The 19,143-nt window shown below is 45.1% G+C and overlaps 1 protein-coding gene across 2 annotated transcripts in view; it reads left to right on the top strand.

Moving 5' to 3' along the window:
- The window catches only part of LOC136019248 (vascular endothelial growth factor receptor kdr-like), a 124,717-nt gene that overhangs the window by 43,501 nt on the left and 62,073 nt on the right, over positions 1-19,143 (top strand). For both annotated transcript variants that reach the window (XM_065689218.1, XM_065689220.1), the window contains exons 4-9: positions 5,384-5,511; positions 9,250-9,409; positions 10,795-10,931; positions 12,329-12,488; positions 13,248-13,365; positions 15,077-15,252. In XM_065689218.1, the coding sequence (XP_065545290.1) occupies positions 5,384-5,511; positions 9,250-9,409; positions 10,795-10,931; positions 12,329-12,488; positions 13,248-13,365; positions 15,077-15,252 (879 nt within the window). The remainder of the gene's footprint in view (positions 1-5,383; positions 5,512-9,249; positions 9,410-10,794; positions 10,932-12,328; positions 12,489-13,247; positions 13,366-15,076; positions 15,253-19,143) is intronic.

Genomic DNA, 19,143 nt, shown 5'->3' with positions numbered 1-19,143 from the left:
GAAAGCCTGACAGCCAAAATCTCACACAATTTCTCCCACTTCTTCCTTCCCATTTCATATCCACTCAGTAAGTGCTAATGGCTGAGCCATACCTCAGCTCTGCAGCTGGGAGCAGCTAATGCAGGAGACCTGTTCTCAATGATGGCGCGGCAGGACCCTGTGTCTGCCTGAAATCTGGTGTTGTGGGGAGTCAGAACTTGTGAATTCTTCTGGCTCTGGAAACATAATTCCAGCCACAGGATGGAGACTTTTTTGTTTTCAATGACCCTTTCCGTGTTGGCCTCTTATTTGTTTGGTTTCTTTCTTTTTGCTTCCACACTTTTTGAAGTACCACTTTTGAAAGTACTATTTTTCTCTGCAAGTATTCCTGTGTTTCTAACAGGAATCTCCAGGGGAAGAATTTAACCAAACCAGAATGTTTCATGTTGACTCAGCATGGCTTCTGGGGGGTTTGCAGTCACTTTTGTTTTGCCTGAAGAGAAATACTCTGCTTTCTGTTCAACCTGAGCATTCCAGCACCAGTCCTTTTCCCTGACCTGCCAAACTGAAAAGTCCTTTCTTTGCAAAGATCCAGTTTCAAACCAAGTGACTCTACAGAAGTTACTCCTGTGCCTAGAAGCAGCTTTGGTCCATTGAGCAGACCAGGCAACTTCCTTGTAAAGCTTTCCAAAGTGTCTCTTAGCTGCTAATGCTCCTGTTAGCGTAAAGAACAGATTATAAACCTCCTCTCAGTGCTTCTGACCTTGAGAAAGGCAAACCTCATGGGGATTATGTCAAAACATGAACTTAAAGAACCTGTGAAACTCTGCCCAGGCCTCCCACCTAAGGTAGGACTGAATGAAGAAAGTAAATAGTGAGGGGGAGAGAATTATCTTTAGCAAGAACAAAACAGGAATTTCACAGACATGAACAGCCCTGGATGGCTGTCCTCAAAGGCCATTTCATGCTTATCAGCTCTGTGGGCTGATGGAATAGTATCTGAAGGGAGAGGTGATGTTATCTCCACAGCTTTAGATATGATACAAATATCAAGAGACAAATTGCTGTCACGGCATATGAAACGTGAGCAGAAATGAAAAGCACCCAAAATCCTGTACAGAATCCTGTGATGTCTCCAACACACAGGCAGGTGACAGGATGCTCTAAGGTAAAGAGCTGCAGGCATATACAACATGCTGAGCTCCTGGGGTGCAGTGGTGAGGGCATTTAAGTCCCCCAGCGTCCTCAGCTGGCAGGACAGGGCCGTGAGCTCCCTGGAGAGTGGGATTCAAATGCCAAGTGAGCATGACATAATTCCAGCCCTCCGCCACTTCCTGTAGATACCTCTGCTCCAGATAGCACTGAACAGAAGGACCCATGTCACTGTCAGGGGAAGGGGTCCTGGATCAGTGTTCACACACTGTCACTGCAGGGTCTGGGGAGGAGGCTGCACGTTCCCCAGGCAGCTGCTATTACAGCCCTGAGCTCACAGGAACCATCCCCAAGCACATCTCAAGCAGCAATTTATCTCTTTCCCTAAACAGAATTTAAACACTGCTGTGGGTTGAAGGGCTCCACTGCCTGGGAGTGAACAATGTTGCTGTAGGCACTTGACCCCCGAGTTGCTTTGTGCTTGATACTGCTGCCTGGCTGTTCCCCATGGCTGGACCGCAGGCCCCTTCCCCTCCACCATCCCGCTGCCTTTGCTTCCTTCACTTGGTGTTTGTGTTCCCTCTTGAGCCCTGCTGGGTAAACAGTAACACCCTGGCTGGGCTGCAGCTTCCTGCAAACTTCCACTGACCTGGAGAGCCAGCCAGCCAGTCTGAGACCAAAGGGAAGGGGCCTTTCCCTTGCCTTGGACCTGGTGCTGCAGCTGATAAGCCCCCAGCGTGCTGCAGCTCTTGTCTTTCTTCACATGCAATGAGCTTTGCAGCCCATGGTAAATGATTCTCTTTATTTATCCTATGGGAACTGATGGGTGTTTCTTTATGGGTGAGATTCATAGGGCATGTTATTCCCCAGCTCAGGAGGAACAGATGTGCCAAGCTACAGGGAAAGACTATTTTCATCAAGTATTACTTTGCTGACAATTTCCCCCTTCAGAGTTCAGTGCTGGGAACTGAGAGAGGATGACACCTGCATTTCCCATGCCACAGCCCTCCACATTGCAGCACTTGAGTGCAACTGATTTCTGCCATCTGGAACCGGAGATCTTCCTTGAGGCTCAGGTTGTCATTTTTAAGGAAAAGTAACGCTGTCCCTTTTGTTCCAAGAAGTTCTGTCTCTGAGAGGCTTTGCTACAAGCAGTTAACTGGCTGCTGATGAACGTGGGGTGGTGGATGCGTTTGGGAAGCTGACAGTGACACTCCTGATGTTCCAGCAGATCATTTTTCCATGCCACAGCCTGAGCTACTCGGGAGTTTCCTGATGGACTCAGTTTTTTGTCTGCACAAACCATAGCGAAGGTATCAGCTGGCAGTTGATTAGTTCCCTATTCTGTATTTATTCTTTGTCATTTTGTTAAGATCCAAAGCTGAGCCACTTTCTACTTGCTTATCTCTTCAGGGAACAGCCTAGGAAGTGCTCAGTGCCTCCTTCCCAGCCCCAGTGGGGTCGGTCGCTTGCTCCTGTTTACATGGGATTTAGAGCTGCTGGAGCAAAGCACACACAGGCTGCAGGACCCACAGAGGCTGGCTCTGGGGCTTGTGTCCTGATACTCTTTAGTGCTTGATGATATTAGGTTTTCTTTTGCACAGAGGATTCCAGTTAGGGAGGAAAAAAGCCTCCCTGACATACCCAGGGTAATACAGTGAGAGCTTGACCTCCATCTGCAACTGCCTTTTCCTCTCGTTCCAGGATCCCATTCCCCGATGGCCAAAGATGGTTAAGCTCTCATGTCAAAACTCTAGTAGTTTAGCACTGCAAGTAGGTGCCCTATTAGCATCTTCGCACTGGGAGCTGCCCCACTCACTCACACAAGTATCCCACCCTGTTTAGGAGCTCCAGTACTGACACTGAAATAGGGAGAAAAGGAGGCCCTCGGTAGACAGAGAACTCTTCAGGTTAAAGCTATACACTGGATAAAGCACTGGGATAACACAAATGACAGCCATCTGCTCACTGCACAGGGCTCTAGGAAACCTCACTGTAGGAAAGGGAGGGACCCATAAAACACAAAACCTTTTCCTCCTTTTCAAAACAGCGAGAATAATGCCCTAGAGACCTGACATCCACTAGTGATCAACAATCAATAACAGCTCAAGCCAGCCTTTCCTTTCCCAACCCCATCTTTATAACCCCAGCCTGCCTTTTGCTGTTGTTAATCGCATAGGGATTTATAAACACTGTCTAGATTCCACAGACTGATGCTAGAAGGCTAGATTTATATATTTTGGCTTCAGATTGCAGCTTATGATCTGGGACAGTGTAATTCTAGCTGCTGGCTACACATACAGCAATTCAGGTGCAGGCTGCTATTAAAATCAATTAGGAATGAAATACAGCTTCTGTAAATTCATGCTTCCCATTCTTCAGTCGTTTAATGGCACCATGATGAGTGTCTGCCCTATTTACAGCTGGAAACAGATGACTTTTGGGTCTATGCTGAATCTGCACCATTGGTCGAGGCCAGTGCTGGAGGTAGGGAGAGGTGATGGAGGAGAACGGGGTTAAGTCATTATTTCTTCTCCCTGAACAGGAAATATGTTTGAGAAATTGTATTCCCTTTGACTAAGACATTTCAATCACTGCATAGTTCAATATTTTCTGACATTTTAGGACTGTTTAACATTTGCTTAGCTGCTGCCTTGTGATTTATGTTACTTTTTAAACAAACAGCGCTGCTCTGAAATTCCCTCTAAAAAAGCATTGGCAGGAATAGTTTCAAATTCAGAGCTCCATCTTTCCAGTCAAAGCAATCAGTCAAAACCTCATCCAGATTTGTGAAGTTTGGTATCAAGAAGCTCCTTTCTTCACAGCAAGTTTCCTCTGGCTCTTATTCTTGTCCTGACCCATGTGACATGGCACATCAGTTGTCCTAGACAGTTTATTGCTATCTAGAAATAGATCCGAATACCGTTCCCCACACACTTATTTGCACTCTGCTTGTTGCAAATACACCAAAATCTTCTTTCTCTGCTTTTTTCTATAATGAATAATCTAAGGATCAACTTCTAATAATCCAGGATCTTACTGATCCGGATTGAGTATAAATATTTCCTATTAGGTTTAGGGACCGGAATCAGCTACAGAGTTGTGGTCTGGAGACCAGGCTCCTAAGCTTAAGGCTTGCTTAGGGTTTAATTTCCTCATAGCACATCCTTTTTGAGAGTACTATCACAACTCTTTAGAGCATATTTTTGCAACCCAAACTGTTCACAAACCTGAACATGTCAGCTATTTCCCATGTTTTAGATGAACCCATTTCCAAACTGGAATTAAGTGTGTGAAGGCAGGTCCCAAGCTAAGGATAAGCAGGTTGAGGTTATTGTCCAGGGAGCACATCCCTTCCTATCAGCAGTATAATCCAAACCAAAAGTGGCTGATCGCCTATACTCTCTGGTGCTGTTGGTATAGCATGGGCTGAAGGGTATTTGCCACTTTGTACCATAAGAATATCAGAGAATGCTTTCTAGAAGAATCTTGAAGGGTTTAGGATTTCATAAACATGATTTTAATTTTCTGATGACCTTCACTGTATTCACACAATGAAAAATCAGTGAAGGACACCCAGGAGCTTTATCAACTTAAACTACTTTGGATTTTCATGTATTTCTGTTGTATATGTAGGTGCAGTCTGATTTATTGTGGCACAAATACGTGTCCACATATATGCGGTCCCCAAGAGTGTGACCAGGTCCCTTCACTGTTGGATTACGCATATCAGTCTTGCCAGGCTTTGTCTATCCTGGATTTATAGACCCTTTTTGCATGCCTTCTGCAGTACTCTGGAGATCCTTACTTACAGAAAGGAGTTTTTCAGTTGCTTTACATTTACGGCTGTAAACCCATTGTAACAATTGCTGTGGAATTCAGGAGTGCTGCAGGGTGATAACACCTATGAAAGAAATTCAGAGCACTGGGGAAAGAACTAACTCCAGCACCATGGAGACCTGTGGAGTTGATTAATGAACTTCATTTTTGCAGATGGAGAATAGATAAGAAAAGGAGATTTTGTAAGATTACACTGGTAAAATAGGGTTAGAAATGGGGTATTCTCATTCTTGGCCATTGGCTATAATCCCTAGATGACACTGGCATTTGCAAAGAACCAAGATGTGACTGAGTGTCCTGTCACACGCCACACAAGCCTTCTAACGGGCAGTGTACCACTCCATTACCCTGCCCTTATGGCCACTGAGGAGTAAAGGGGCAGTTTTGCAAATCAGTGTTCTTTTCCCTGCAGACTACAGGAATCCATTTGTGGAGATTCACCCGGAACATCCCGAAATAATCTACATTTTAGATGCTAAGAAAACAGTTGTTGTCCCTTGCCGAGTCACCTCACCAGATATCAAACCCAAGCTCACCCAGGTAAGTGAGTGTTGAAGAGAATCAGTTCAGAGGCTGGGCTGTCAGCACAGCGGGCAAAATACAAACTACAGTGGATGAAGCTGGCTGGTGTATTGCTATTGAGCTGTGTATTGCTATTGAGCTGTGTATTGCTATTGAGCTGTGTTACTGCTATTGAGCTGTGTACAAGGGTGTTCCGGGGGATAGACTGAATTTATCACATATTTATCTCATCTTGTGGCTTGATGTTCCTCCATAAATTGCAAAGATAGGAATGCTCAGTTCTGCTTCGGAATTCTTAGGGTAACACCTGGCTATTTGCTATCCTCCTGAAAAGTTCTCTCTTTTATACCTTGAACCTTCTCAGAGCTGTTTGCCCATTTTTAATCGATTTCATAGATTTAAAGCAAGTTTCAGCCTTGGGTATAAATGGCTGCAGCATCCATCTCCTGGGCAGCAGTTCCAGCTGAATGTTAAGGTTACAGAATGGTCCCTGGAGTCCAAGGCCATTTTGTGTAATAAAAATGGAAATTGAAGGTCTGGGGCTTCCTCAATTGATGGAGGTCTGGTCACTCATTTGAAGGGCTTTAGAGTTGATCTGTAGAGAAGCCTGCCACGGCGTGAGGAACAGAACATAGGTCTCCTGGCTCCCACCCTGGCTTTATCTAATAGATGTCCTTTTTGTTCCCCCGCTTGAGCTGTCCCAATGGGAACAACAGCTCTGCCTCTGCCCCTTCTCCACAGGGTGTTCTGGAGGGGCTGGGAGATGAGGCTGTTCTGCTGGATGGAGCGTGCCAGTGGAGCACAGCCAGATAGGCTGACGCACCTCTGCTCCTCTTAGGAGTTGGATGTCTTAGTTGTTAGATGTCTCCTCCTGGGAGACAGCACATGAGATTACAGAGGCTTGAGAGAGCGCTCTGGCTCCTGCTGAGCCCAATGGCACATTTCCAGTAGACGTGCCGAGGGACAGCGCTGGCCTTATGGTTTTAACAGAGCTCTGCTTAAAAGCTGTCAGTAGGGACTAAAAGGGGAGGAATAAGGCTCCTCTCCAGCTACAGCTTAGCCCTTCAGCCTTGGTAAGTGTTATCACCTTCTCCTCCTTGGCTATAAAAATGAAACATCCCCATCTTGTTTTAGCCTCCTTCAACCAAATTCATTGCAGGGGTTCTGCTGCCAGCACAGTCATGAGCCTAAATGTGCCCTTGGACCCTGGACCAAGCAGACCTCCACACTTAATCCCTTATTTATAGGCAGCCCTGCTTGCCAGATAAATTCTCTCCTTGTAATGAGTTCAAACCCAAACTTGAAGTCATAGGATCATATAGAATAGTTTGGGTTGGAAGGGACCTTCAAAGCTCATCTCGTCCAACCCCCTGCAATGAGGAGGGAGACCTTCAACTAAATCAGGTTGCCCAGAACCACATCCAGCCTGGCCCTGAATGTCTCCAGGGATGGTGCATCCCCTACCTCTCTGGGCAACCTGTGCCAGTGTTTTACCGCCCTTGTTGTAAAGAATTTCTTCCTCAAGTCCTTTACCTTGCTGCAAGCTGCTGCCGGAATGAAATCTTTGGGAAGCAGCGCTGGCTTCAGGAGCCATCAGCCCCGGGTCCATCTATGGAAAGTCAGCGCTTGTTTCGCCCAGTCTCGGAATGTCGCAGCACCGTGTGGAGCCAAGGTGGCGGCTTCCCGTGCGAAGAGGAAGCGGGGCGGGAGAGGGGTGGAGGTGAGGATGGGGGGGAACAGGGCGATCAGACAGATTTAGAACATCCTCTTCTTCCAAATTTAATCTGCAGCAGACAAGGCACTTCAAAGGGAGGAAGGCCACTGCGGTTTCCTCCGAGCACCATTGACGCTTATGGTTTGATTGTTTAAATATATATTTTTGCATATTTTATGAAGATGTTTCATGGTGGGTAGTGTTGAAAAGGGCCTCCTGAGCAGGGTTATTTTTGCCTTCCCCTTGCCATCAGGGAGCAAAGCTGCCAAACCATGAAGTTCAGCTTTATCACATTTTATTATTCTTGTAGAAAATGTACTTTTTTTCTCCCCTAAATGAGGTTCCTCGTGTTACCATTATACTTTAAAATCATCGCACTCTCTGGTCTTTAAATATGTATGGGGAAAGGTACCTCTTGCTAATACTAAACAGATCCCAACTAACTCTGCAGATCATCTGTGTTATTAATAAACCCTTGCTAAGACACACAGTTCAAACTTTTAATGTTGCTTAACATGGTTTTAATTGTAGGCAAAAAAAGCCCTTTCAGCCCTGTCAGATCTGGTTAGTCACCGATGTGTTTCAATATGCATTTGCCACTTACAGCTTTGACCTTCATGGGTGTTAAAGCACAACTAAGCCTCAGGTCTCAGATCTCTTGCTGTAATTTCCCTGAGTTTCCCTAATGGTTCTGAGCAGAAATGCCACAGTTTGATTACTTCAAGAGTATTTACATGAAATCCATGTTTCCTACGACTGTCAGAAGAGAATTGCTTTTCCCAAAGAAAGCTCCTGTCTTGCTGTGCCTCCTCCTCCCCACCGCAGCAGCATCACCAGTGACTGTCCCACAGTCCTAATTCCTTTGTCTTTGGTCTGTGCTGGAAATGTAATAACAAGCAACCTAAATCAGTGCCAACCTGTGTCTGAATGAGGAGTACAAGCATCAGCTCACAAAGCCTGAAGCTGAAATTTCTTTGGAATAGGAATATTATTTAAACTGAATCCTATTTAAACTGCATTGCCATATAGGACGGGTGTTTATTTGCAGACAGGAAAACAAATTGCATGCTGCATAACAAGAAGAATAAAAGCAGAAGTGCTACATATTCTCATGTTCTTCCCTGTGAGGGTGCTGAGGCGCTGGCACAGGGTGCCCAGAGAAGCTGTGGCTGCCCAATCCCTGGCAGTGTTCAAGGCCAGGTTGGGCACAGGGGCTTGGAGCAAGCTGCTCTAGTGGAAGGTGTCCCTGCCCGTGGCAGGGGGTTGGAACTGGATGAGCTTTGAGGTCCCTTTCTTCCTCATAACCAGAACTTATAGACACCATTTTTTCAGAACATTATAAATATTTCTGAATTTAGGACCAAAAATGTCTATGTTACTAAATTTCCTTATTCCTGCATCCTGTGATTTCCACCTTAAGTCATCCAGGCTGCTTCCTTCTGTGCCTCCTGGACATCAATAGGCTGTTTTGAAAGAGCCTCACCCCTTTCTGTGCTATAGAGAACCTGATGACTAGCCATAGCCCATAGCTTATAAGTGACTGCTGTCAGGTGAGTTAGTGACATGAATATTTCTCTTTTTCATAAATATTTTTAAAGTACTATGAGATCCCAGGAGAACATGTGGTAGCTACATGTAGCATTAGAAGCAGCAAATTTTGCTCTTAAGCACTTCCAGAAGGATTACTCAACAGAATTAATATAAGATAGCTGTAATATTTTCCAGTAAAGAGATGAGGGACACGGGTCCTACAATGGGTAGCATGGTATTTTGCTTAAGATCCGAAAGGACCGGTGCTACTGAATCAAAAGGCCCAGTTACAATGTCCAAGTTTTGGATTTCAAAGACAGTCCTACCTTAGGGAGGGCTTTTCTATTTGCTTATGTTGATGTTGCTTAAGATATGTGCGGAATGAGACCACCAACCACTCGGAAAGGTCAAACAGCCACCCTGCCTGCAAGGAAGAACAGCCTTGGCTGGTTGCCTCTGTGGTCTGAAGGGAAGGGGAATGTCTCACAAGCCTTCCATCTGTTCTCTTTCAGTATCCTTATTCTGTTGAGATGAACTTCAAGAGGATGGTGTGGGACCCAAGAAGAGGATTTGTCATCCCCTCTCATGCTTTCATTTATTCTGGTGTCCTCACATGCACTGCAACAGTGAATGGAAGCGTGTTCACCTCCTACTACCTAGCACAGAGGTTGGGTGAGTGACAGCCGCATGCCAAGGAGTCACCACAAGGTTTCTGTTTCATACCTAACCCCTGGGTATTATTTCTTGGTTAGCCTCAATTCTATTTGATATATCTAATTGGTATGGATCTGTAGTAAGTCCAAACAAACTCATTCTTCCCCTTTTTCCTATTCATTAGAACTTGGATTTGATCCATTCCTGGCTTTGAAAAATGACAAAGCATTGAGGTGGTACAAAATAGGAGCATTTTATTCAACCCCCAACAAGGCTTTGTTTGCTTGGATTGAGCTGTATTTACATTGAAACTGATGGTTTAAGAGAAACCAAACAGTAACCTTCTCTTTGCTCATTAAACACACAAGATCATGGTATAAAAAGCTTATTAAACTGTTAATTCAGACCTCTGCACTGTTTTATAGTTTCTCGAGGTGATTTATTGTACCCTCTCCCTTGTATTCACAGCTGAGCTTAACTCAGAATTAAAACCTAAGTTTGAAGCAAGTAGACATGAAGTTTTGATTATTGGGAGTTTATATACAGCCCATTACGATCTATTTTTCCTTTGTTTTTGATGTATGTTCTTTCTCTTCTCATATATTTCTGACAGGGGAGGGTTTATTGTGACTTCATTCCCATTAGGTCATGGCATCCTTCTATACAATTAGCTCTCAGCTTTGAAAACAGGCTTGTAAATTTGAATGGCAGCCAAATAAATCCTGCAAATCTCTCTCTCTTCATTACTGGGGTAATTATTTTTTAGTAGAATCATGAATACAAAGCTACAAAGCCCATTAGATCATTCCTTTGTAGCCCAGAAGGACGGGCAACACCTTACTCTAGAGCATGTGTAGTGGTCAGACGTTTGTTTAGTGTGGGCCACCATAAACTTGATGCAGGCTTATTTCACAGTTGACCTATTTAAGGCATAAATAAATACATAAGACCAAGATTTGGGGATCCCATTCAGAAAGAAAAGGTTGTTGGGCATCAGAGGGCATGAGAAACACGTTTCATGTTTTACAGAAATGAATCCTCTTGCAGACAGGCAGATGTTGAGGCACTCAAAAGGATGAGTTGGCTTTGAAAACCTTTTCGAGGATGGCTGTGATGAATGAGGGTTGGAGCTGAACCTGGCACATGCAAGAGAAGTAATTAATGAATTACTGAGTCCATGTGATCAGTTTGATTAGCTGGTATCAGGCATCTATACAACTGACCTCATGTTTGTATTGCGGGGGCATTTCCCACTATTTCCATAGAAATGAGACAGGAAGGTGAGATGGTTTGGAACCTGGGAAAGGAGCAGATGTTGGAGAGGCAGCTGGCGTGCAGATTCCATCTCAACTGTGATTGACACAGAGTGCTGAGTGGTGATAGCTTTGATTTTTTCATTGCAGAGGGCAGAGTACAGAACCTGGCTCTGAAAGCAACTCCCAAGAAACTGCTGGTTGGAGAAACTCTCTATTTGGAATGCAGAGCAGAAACCTTCATCAACGGACGAATCGAGCTCATATGGACAAGTCCCAGTGGGAAAGTGAGTTGATGAAAACTGTATTCTGCTATCACAGTCTCCCCTTACCCAAAAGGAAGATCTCTGCACAGGGCTGAGTAAACCACTTATTCTGAGATAGGTTCAACCACTTGTAAGCCCACAGTTGATTGTATTCTTAGTTTGAATCAATCAAAAACTTCTCCGACCATCTTGAACCTGCAAATTAAATTGCAAATCTCAGGCTAAATCTCAGCTCACAGGGGCAGCCATGAAGGTTCAAGCCGTCAGTGTGCTCATCCGTCCTGGTGTTTATTAAGCAGGAATAAGTGAAACAAAAGCCAAAAGTGTCTGCTGAGATCTCCACCAAAGAATGACATTAAAATTCCGAGTGCAGGTTCCTGAGCTTTCTGTGGAATGTAATACAAAAATGCCAGATTGGAAGTAGACTCCTGCAAGAGACTGAGCGTTTGCTTTGATGTACTGAAACCTTTCAGTTCTCCTAAGGAAAAACGGAGGGAAGATGGAGTATTTTCCAAATCAGTTCATTTATCTGAGATACTACTCATGGTTCTGTTTGATGTTTAGAATGAAAATGATTGCTTGTTTTCTTTTTAGTGCAACAAAACACACATTTCAAAGCAGCATCTACGCCTCTTGGGCAAGTGTAAAATGTGAATCCTAAAACTTGCTTATTTTTGAATCGCTTTTGTTAACTTAAAGAATGATTCTGTTTTGGTGAAGAAGCTACAGGAAACACAACACAGAATTTATAGAGTGCGAGCAATACGGTGTTCCTGAAGTTTGTTTCTTGAACCCCATACGATGGGAGTTGCTCTTCCATGAACCCTCCTTAGATTTCTAACATTATACATGTGAAATTTCTTGGCCAAACCTCTGCGATCAAAAAACCCTCTCGGAAGCAATAATGCTTTCTAAAAGCCTTCAGGAATTTGCATTGGCACTTGCCTGTCATAATATATTGTATTTCTGTCATAATACATTTCTTTGTGAAAGTAGGAGTTTTTAAAGATAGAAAATACTGACTGTGACCGAAAAAAATACTGACTGTGACCGAAAACCCCAAAACCTCACAAAACCCCAAAGCACAACCCTGACCTGACAATGCCAGCAGCAGTTTTGCACTGAGATCCCTGGGATGTGGTCCCTGAGAAGGGCTGACCCGTGACACATCCCTGTACTGACCTTCCTGCCCAGATTTCAGCAGTTCCACACTGCTTCTCTCTCTTATTAGACTTGATAATGAAACCTCACACAAGGGCTCTTCCTGCTGATTTGTCTTTCATATTATTTATTTCAGTGATGGGAGATATGATAATATGGATATGAATCACTGCTTTTCTTTATTGGCAGACTTTGAAAGGATGAGCAAAATAATCCACTTTATGCTGCTTTTTGACCCCTCTTTTTCTGTTTTCCAGCACCCTTATCCTAGGAGAACCATCGACCAGAGTGGCATGGTGTATAAGGTTGGCAGCAGCCTGACAATTGAAAATATCACCATGCAAGACGGAGGCCTCTATGTGTGCAAAACATTCAACGTGACACGGCTGGAGGCCAATGTCACAGTTACAGTGTATGGTGAGTTCTGCAGCTGAACCAGAATACCCGAGAACCAAGATTGTTAAGCTTAAAGAAGGGAGAATGGCAACTAGTTATCAATTAATCATCTATAATCTCTAATCAATCTGTGAGGGAGCAGCACCCAGCACTGTGTGTTCAAAGAGAGTTTGAGACTGAGATGTGATAAAGGGGAGATGAGCTCTTAGGCAGAAGCTAAGTCAGGGTGCTGAGGCGCTGGCACAGGGTGCCCAGAGAAGCTGTGGCTGCCCCATCCCTGGCAGTGCTCAAGGCCAGGTTGGACAAGGCTTGGAGTAACCTGCTCCAGTGGAAGGTGTCCCTGCCTGTGGCAGGGGCTTGGAACTGGAGGAGCTTTAAGGTCCCTTCCAACCCAAACCAGTCTGGGATCCTCTATGATTCTATGACACGGATTAACTGGGAGTTGCACTGTTTTGAAAAACCTGGTTGCTGATGCCCTGGAAACTCGGACCTGCTGCACTGGGTGAGAGGTACCTCAGGCATTGTACACACTGCTCGAGCGGCAATGCAGATGTGTATTCCTTGCTTTAAATATGGTCCTTCATTTGGAGATAGACCTTCTCTGGCTGTGGCTTAGCTTTGCAGAGGAACTGTGGTAACAGCTGGTGAGTCTATTTGGTTGTCTGCAGCTTCTGCAAGTCTCTATTGCTAAAACTCTGGGGCAGACACAACACAACCCAAAGATGTGAGCACTGTGTGGCACATCTCCACTACTGCCTTCCTGTTCATTTCTCTTTCCAGACAAACCTTTCATTACGGTTTCACATAAGAAAGGGCCTTACTACGAGATTACATCAGGACACAAGTCACTGAAACTGGCTGCAAAGGTGGATGCCTTTCCTCGCCCGACCGTCACCTGGTGAGTACCATCAACTTGAGCGAAATCAGGGATACTGGACCTTCCTTTGGACTCCTGTCTAGAGCAGATTTCACTGTTCCTATCACACAGATAAAGATGAGAACTGGGAATGCTCATAGCTGTGCTCTCACAGGTCAGCTATGGAGATTTAACTCCTTCCCATGTTGTCTTTCTTAGCTCTGTGAAGCTGGGCGAGCCATACTTCTTGCCCATGCTTTTTCTCTCCTGTCATGCAGAAAAGGTCCCTACAAGGAAAATGGGGTTTTCATTTACCCTGGACACAGAACTGTTTGGAAGATTCAAGTAGGAAGCTACTGGGGAAGGGTTGCCAGTCTGCAAAGAAGCAGTGGATAACAGAAAGCTGCAGGACACATTTTCAACATCAGAAATTGTTTCTCTTCATGGCTTTTAAATAATGCTCTCCAACCCTGTACCACCAGCAGTGTCAGATCCTTGCAGACAATGCAGTGAATCCTCCCAGGCAAACTAACGGCTCCACCAGGACTGTAATGGATCAGCTTAATAGGAAGGGGAATGTGTTGTGGAAGTTGTGGCTGCCCCATCCCTGGCAGGGTTCAAGGCCAAGCTGGATGCAGCTTGGAGCAACCCGCTCTGGTGGAAGGTGTTCCTGCCCGTAGCAGTCAGCAAAGGAATGCTCAGGGATGGGTTTGCTGCATGTTTTTAGCAGTGCAATAACATGTAATTCTCTAATACATCAGTGCAATCAGTGCTGCCAGGAGGTGTTTCTAAATGTTGCTGTTATTTAGGAGATGGAAATGTTTTTGTGAGTTGAAGTGGGGTCCGTCCCCTCTCCTCTGCCAAGGCTTTGTTCCCGGGGCTCAGCGTGGAGCTGGTTGGGAGCTGCCTGGGACCACCAGAGCTGCCTTCCCTGCGTGTTCGAAGCCACAGCTGTTGATGTTGGAGCTCTCTCAGTACAGTTGTTTAAATGGCTGTAAAGGAGGTTTCCAGCATTCTCAAGCAGAAGGACTTGGTGCCTCAGCTTCTCCTTGCACCAAGCCTAAAGCTCCGTGTGTGGCAAAGTCTGGCCTATTCCATAATCATAACCTAAATCTGCATATTGGAAATGAATTCCTCACTGACCTTCCTATTGACTGTAAATTGTCCAGGTCACAGACTCCAGCTTTTACAGCAACAGTAAAGGGTCACACATACATACAGAAAGACATTTTTGCCTAATTAATATATTGTTTCAAAACTGCTGACATGAATTTTGGCTAATCCGTGATTTCCTGCACTTAGCATTGCACATCCAGCACAATTTGAGGGCATCTAGATGTACATTTCTGATCACAGTTGAGCATGTGAGAGGCACTGTTCATCCAGATCTATTAAAATGCTTTTTTTCCTGTTTGCTGGATGAAGCCATCCCATAGCACTGCAGACACTACACAGTTTTAGTGTGGAAAGATAAAAGGAAGAGATGTCCAGTTCAAGCAGTGGTCATACATCATAGAATCCTAGAATCCCAGACTGGTTTGGTTTGGAAGGAACCTTAAAGTTCATCCAGTTCCAACCCCCTGCCACAGGCAGGGACACCTTCCACCGGAGCAGATTGCTCCAAGCCTCGTCCAACCTTTGCTGTTTTGAAGGATGACTCTTTACCCCCCCCCAATCTGGGCAGCAGTTGGGTTTCCTGAGGGCTGACATGCACACAAGTATATGATGAGGTTTGATGGGACTTTCAAAACAGGTACAAAGATGGCAAACTGATCAAGGACAACCACACATGCTATGAGCCAGATCCACTCAAGTACAGACTGGGCATAAGAGACGTGAGACCAAAGCATGCTGGAAACTACACCATTGTCCTGAGCAATGCAAAGTATGGCCTTTACAAGAATCTCACCATGCAGCTGGTAGTGACAGGTAAGGACTTGATGTTTATAATGACTTCTACTGGGTTTTTCCTTGTTTTTTGTGTGGTCCTACTTTACCTGCCAGTAGGAATGGGTGGTGTCTGCCCACATTTAGCTGAGAGGACTGTGCATAGATTACATCTCACTTAGGAACCACTTGAGATCTACCTCATTTTACCACATGTTAAACCAAAGGCACAGAATGGAGAGCTGCTCTGAGGAGTTAGTCTGAAACTAGGACACTTTGTACCTCAGAAGCAGCACCTTTGTGCTGGAACAGGGTCTCCACGGAGGGAAGCAGAAATAGCTTGAAAGTGAACAGGACTTAAGTTTTAATAGGGGTCTGGGAGGAGATATCCTAGTGAGGTCTAGAGCTAGGGGCATGGTTTCCCAAGAGAAGTGACAGAAGTTTTATCCCATGAGATCAAGAACTAGCTTGGGCAAAGCACTGGAGAACATCCGCTGGGACAGGAAAGGTCCCAGCAGAGCTGACGGAAGGAACTAGATAAGCTGCCCTGTCTTTTATGTCTATCCATCATCCTGTATGAAGTACCTTCTAACTCTGTATTTTATGTATTGTCATTTATCTGCTGGGAGCGCTTGAGGGACAGGTTCATCTTCAGGGGAGTCTGGGGAAACCTGCAGTAAACTGTGCTGTGCACTGAGGCAGGTTCACTTGACATAGAGGAAAATAGATACTGGCATCACTTTTATTAATCTCCCTTGCTGGGATAATGGAAGGCAGAGCCACATTGTGTCTCTGCACATCCACTGCCTCTTTTAATCCATTGAATTTGGCAGCAGGGATCGAATCATGAAGTCAAGTAGGAGTTCAGCAAAAGTTAGCCCTGATTCCCATTGTACTTCCCGAGGTCCACTCAGGCAGTGAGACAGACGAAGTTCTTGAGATAGGTTTGTTGTCTTTACTGTGGTTAATTCCTTTCTCCGTACCCTCTTTACACCTAAAAATGTTTTCAGTTGTCCTGTTTTGTATGGTTATGTACTGGTGCACCACCTAACTTCCAGCATTGGTGTTCTTCTCATTTCACCTTTCAGAAATAATGCCTATCAAATGGAGAACTTGTCACTTAGGCACATTTGGCCTATTAAAACTGCTAAATAAGGTATAGCATCTTAAATCACCTTAAGCATCGCATAAAGTAATGTGTGATTGAGGAGTGGAGGGAGCTGAGGACATGCTTATGGTCAGGTTCCGAGCTCAGCTGATGAGCAGGGCTGTGCTAAGCTGCAGGAGTTTGCTCACTTGAGATTGTTTCTCCATACAATGGTTCTGCCATCCTGTTAAGAGAACGGAAACGTTCAAAGGAAGAGAAAATTAAGAATGATAATAAACTATCTTGTCAAGGTAAATACTGGTGGTTTCATGCAAGAGAGAATGTTTATTTGAAGAGCAGCCATTCCCCAAATAGGCATATGAAAAACAAACAGACCTTGTTATTATCAGCAAGATGCTATTTCAGGATTAAAGCATCCCATGCTCTGAAGTACAGTACGAGCCTTTCATCTTTACTGTATGTACAAGCGTGTGGTATTGTGTCTCTCACACAGTGCATGCCTAGCGTAGTGCTCATGTTAACCTTTCTGAGAGATCAGCCCAACAAAGACTTCAAGCAGGAGTAATTAGGGAGTTGCCAACCCACCATCTCTCAAGAGGCTGCAGAGCCCAGGAGCTGCAGGGATGGTACAGGCTGAAGGAGGTGTTGCATGGTGAAGTAGAACGGAAATGCGCAGCAAGTGCTTCTTTTGTGGTAATAGAAAGTCGTCCTAGAAATGAGAGCCAGCAAAGCAAATGAGAGCAAGCAAAGGCAAATACCTGCCAAAGAATGCCACTGCTTTTAAGCCAAGTGCCGCAAACAATGGGTATCTGCCTCGATCGCAGACAGGCTGACACAAAGCACCCAGGAAACCTCTGGTGCCTTTGCCAGGCTCCTCTCTGCAGCACTAACCTGGCACACTATGGAGCACTCAGCCCAAGGAGGGGGTTGTTTCTGAGATGCATGTGGGCAGAGACAAAAACTGGCAAATTTTCCTGTCAAAGCTTATCCAACAGCAGCACACTGCCTTCTTGCTTTGCTTTCAGTTTGAGTAAAGGGACTGCTTTTTCAGAGCTGGACATCATCTGCTTTACTTTCAAAGCTCCAAGCTGAATGCAGATTTGTTTTCCCCTTAAATCCTCAACAACCAACTTGACACTTTATCTCCAGTCATCACGACTGATATCCTGGTATTGCACCTGAATAGATTAAATTGCTTAGAGTTTGAGCAGACACTTAGTGTCATGGTTTAAACCGAGCCACACAGCTTGTCCACTCACTCCCCCCCACCTTTCTCCTTCTTTCTTTCCTTCCCCCCCCCCACTTCCGGAGGGATGGGGAGGAGAATCGAGAGAATGTAACTCCCACGGGTTGAGATAAGAACAGCCCAGTAACTAAGGTATAACACAAATCACTGCTGCTACCACCAATGATAATATTGATAAGGGAAATAACAAGGGAAGAGAATACAATACCACTCCATGAATGAGTTCAACCCCCCCTGAAGAGAGCCCATACACTTCCGGGTCACTCCCAGTTACCTCCCTGGGCATGACGTGCTGTGCTATGGAATACCTCTTTGGCTAGCTTGGGTCAGCTGTCCTGTCTCTGCTTCCTCCCGGCCTCCCCTCGTCCCTGGCAGAGCATGAGACTCACAAAGTCCTTGGTCAGACTAAAACATTTCAGCAGTAACTCAGTGTTATCAGTGCTGTTCCCAGGCCAAAAGTCAAAACACAGCGCAGCACCAGCTACTAAGGAGAAAAATGACTGCTACTGCTGAACCCAGGACACTTAGGCATGGAAAAGGAGACCAAAACACCCTTTCTAGCCATTTTAGGCAGGGATGCCTAGGAGGTGGAGCCTGAGCGAGCTCAGCACCTGATCCTGATGAGTACACAACCAAGTACCAGCTCCCTAGTACTGAGGAGTAACACCTTTCCTTGAGTAAGAGCATTGCTCCACAAAAGCCAGGGCCAGTCTTTTAAATGTCAGAGCTGCATCTGTGCAAGTGAGTGAGTTCTGATCTATATTATTAAAGAGAAGATGTAAAATTATTGAAATAAGACTTTCGAATGAGAAGATAAATGTCATTTGAATATGTTCTCCTTTTGCTGCAAGGGCACACTGCACTGAAGGAATGATAAGTAAGGATACAGCCCCCTCTCCTGTGAGCCTCTACAAAATAACACATTGCTGATGCTCCTTAGCACCACAGAGTGCAACTGGCAGTGAGCATGCTGTGACAAACCCATCAACTCTGAATCTGAACTCGGTCTAGAGGAGGTTTGAAGTTAATAGCGTTGTGAACTGTTGTTCACAAACACAGATTAAATAGCAGCAGGGCTCATTTGACAAATTGCAATGTATTAATTTTTGCAGTGTGTTCTCTCCCATAATAATGGCAGCAAAAGAGAACCCTTTAAGCAGTTTGAGAACAAGAGCAGAAGCCATCTGCTTGAGCGCTGCAGGTCAGGAGCTGCATGCAGTCTATCTCCTGACCTGCAAGAGGACCAGCACAAGGAAAGCTGCAGGCTTCCCTTGGAGTCACCTCCTGTATACTTCACTAGCAGTAGTTCTGACATAAAGCATGCACAGCCTGTGCAAGGTATTTCACTCCATGGCAATGAGTCAAATATTAGGAGCTGTTTCCCCCCCCCCCAGGTTTGATAAGGCCATAAAATCAATGAGTATCTGCAGAGTTCAGAGGGATCCATCATCTCAGCTCCACAGAGGCAAGAAGGAGCAAAATGGGCAGATAATAGCAGTATGGGAGTGACAGAAATGCCATCCCAAGGGGAGGACCTGGCTCCTGGATGCTTGGCCTGGATGAGAACCATGTGGCTACT

The sequence above is a fragment of the Lathamus discolor genome, chromosome 9 (genome assembly GCF_037157495.1).
Source record: "Lathamus discolor isolate bLatDis1 chromosome 9, bLatDis1.hap1, whole genome shotgun sequence".
Classification (NCBI taxonomy): domain Eukaryota; kingdom Metazoa; phylum Chordata; class Aves; order Psittaciformes; family Psittacidae; genus Lathamus; species Lathamus discolor.
This window is presented reverse-complemented; position numbering and strand designations above follow the sequence as displayed.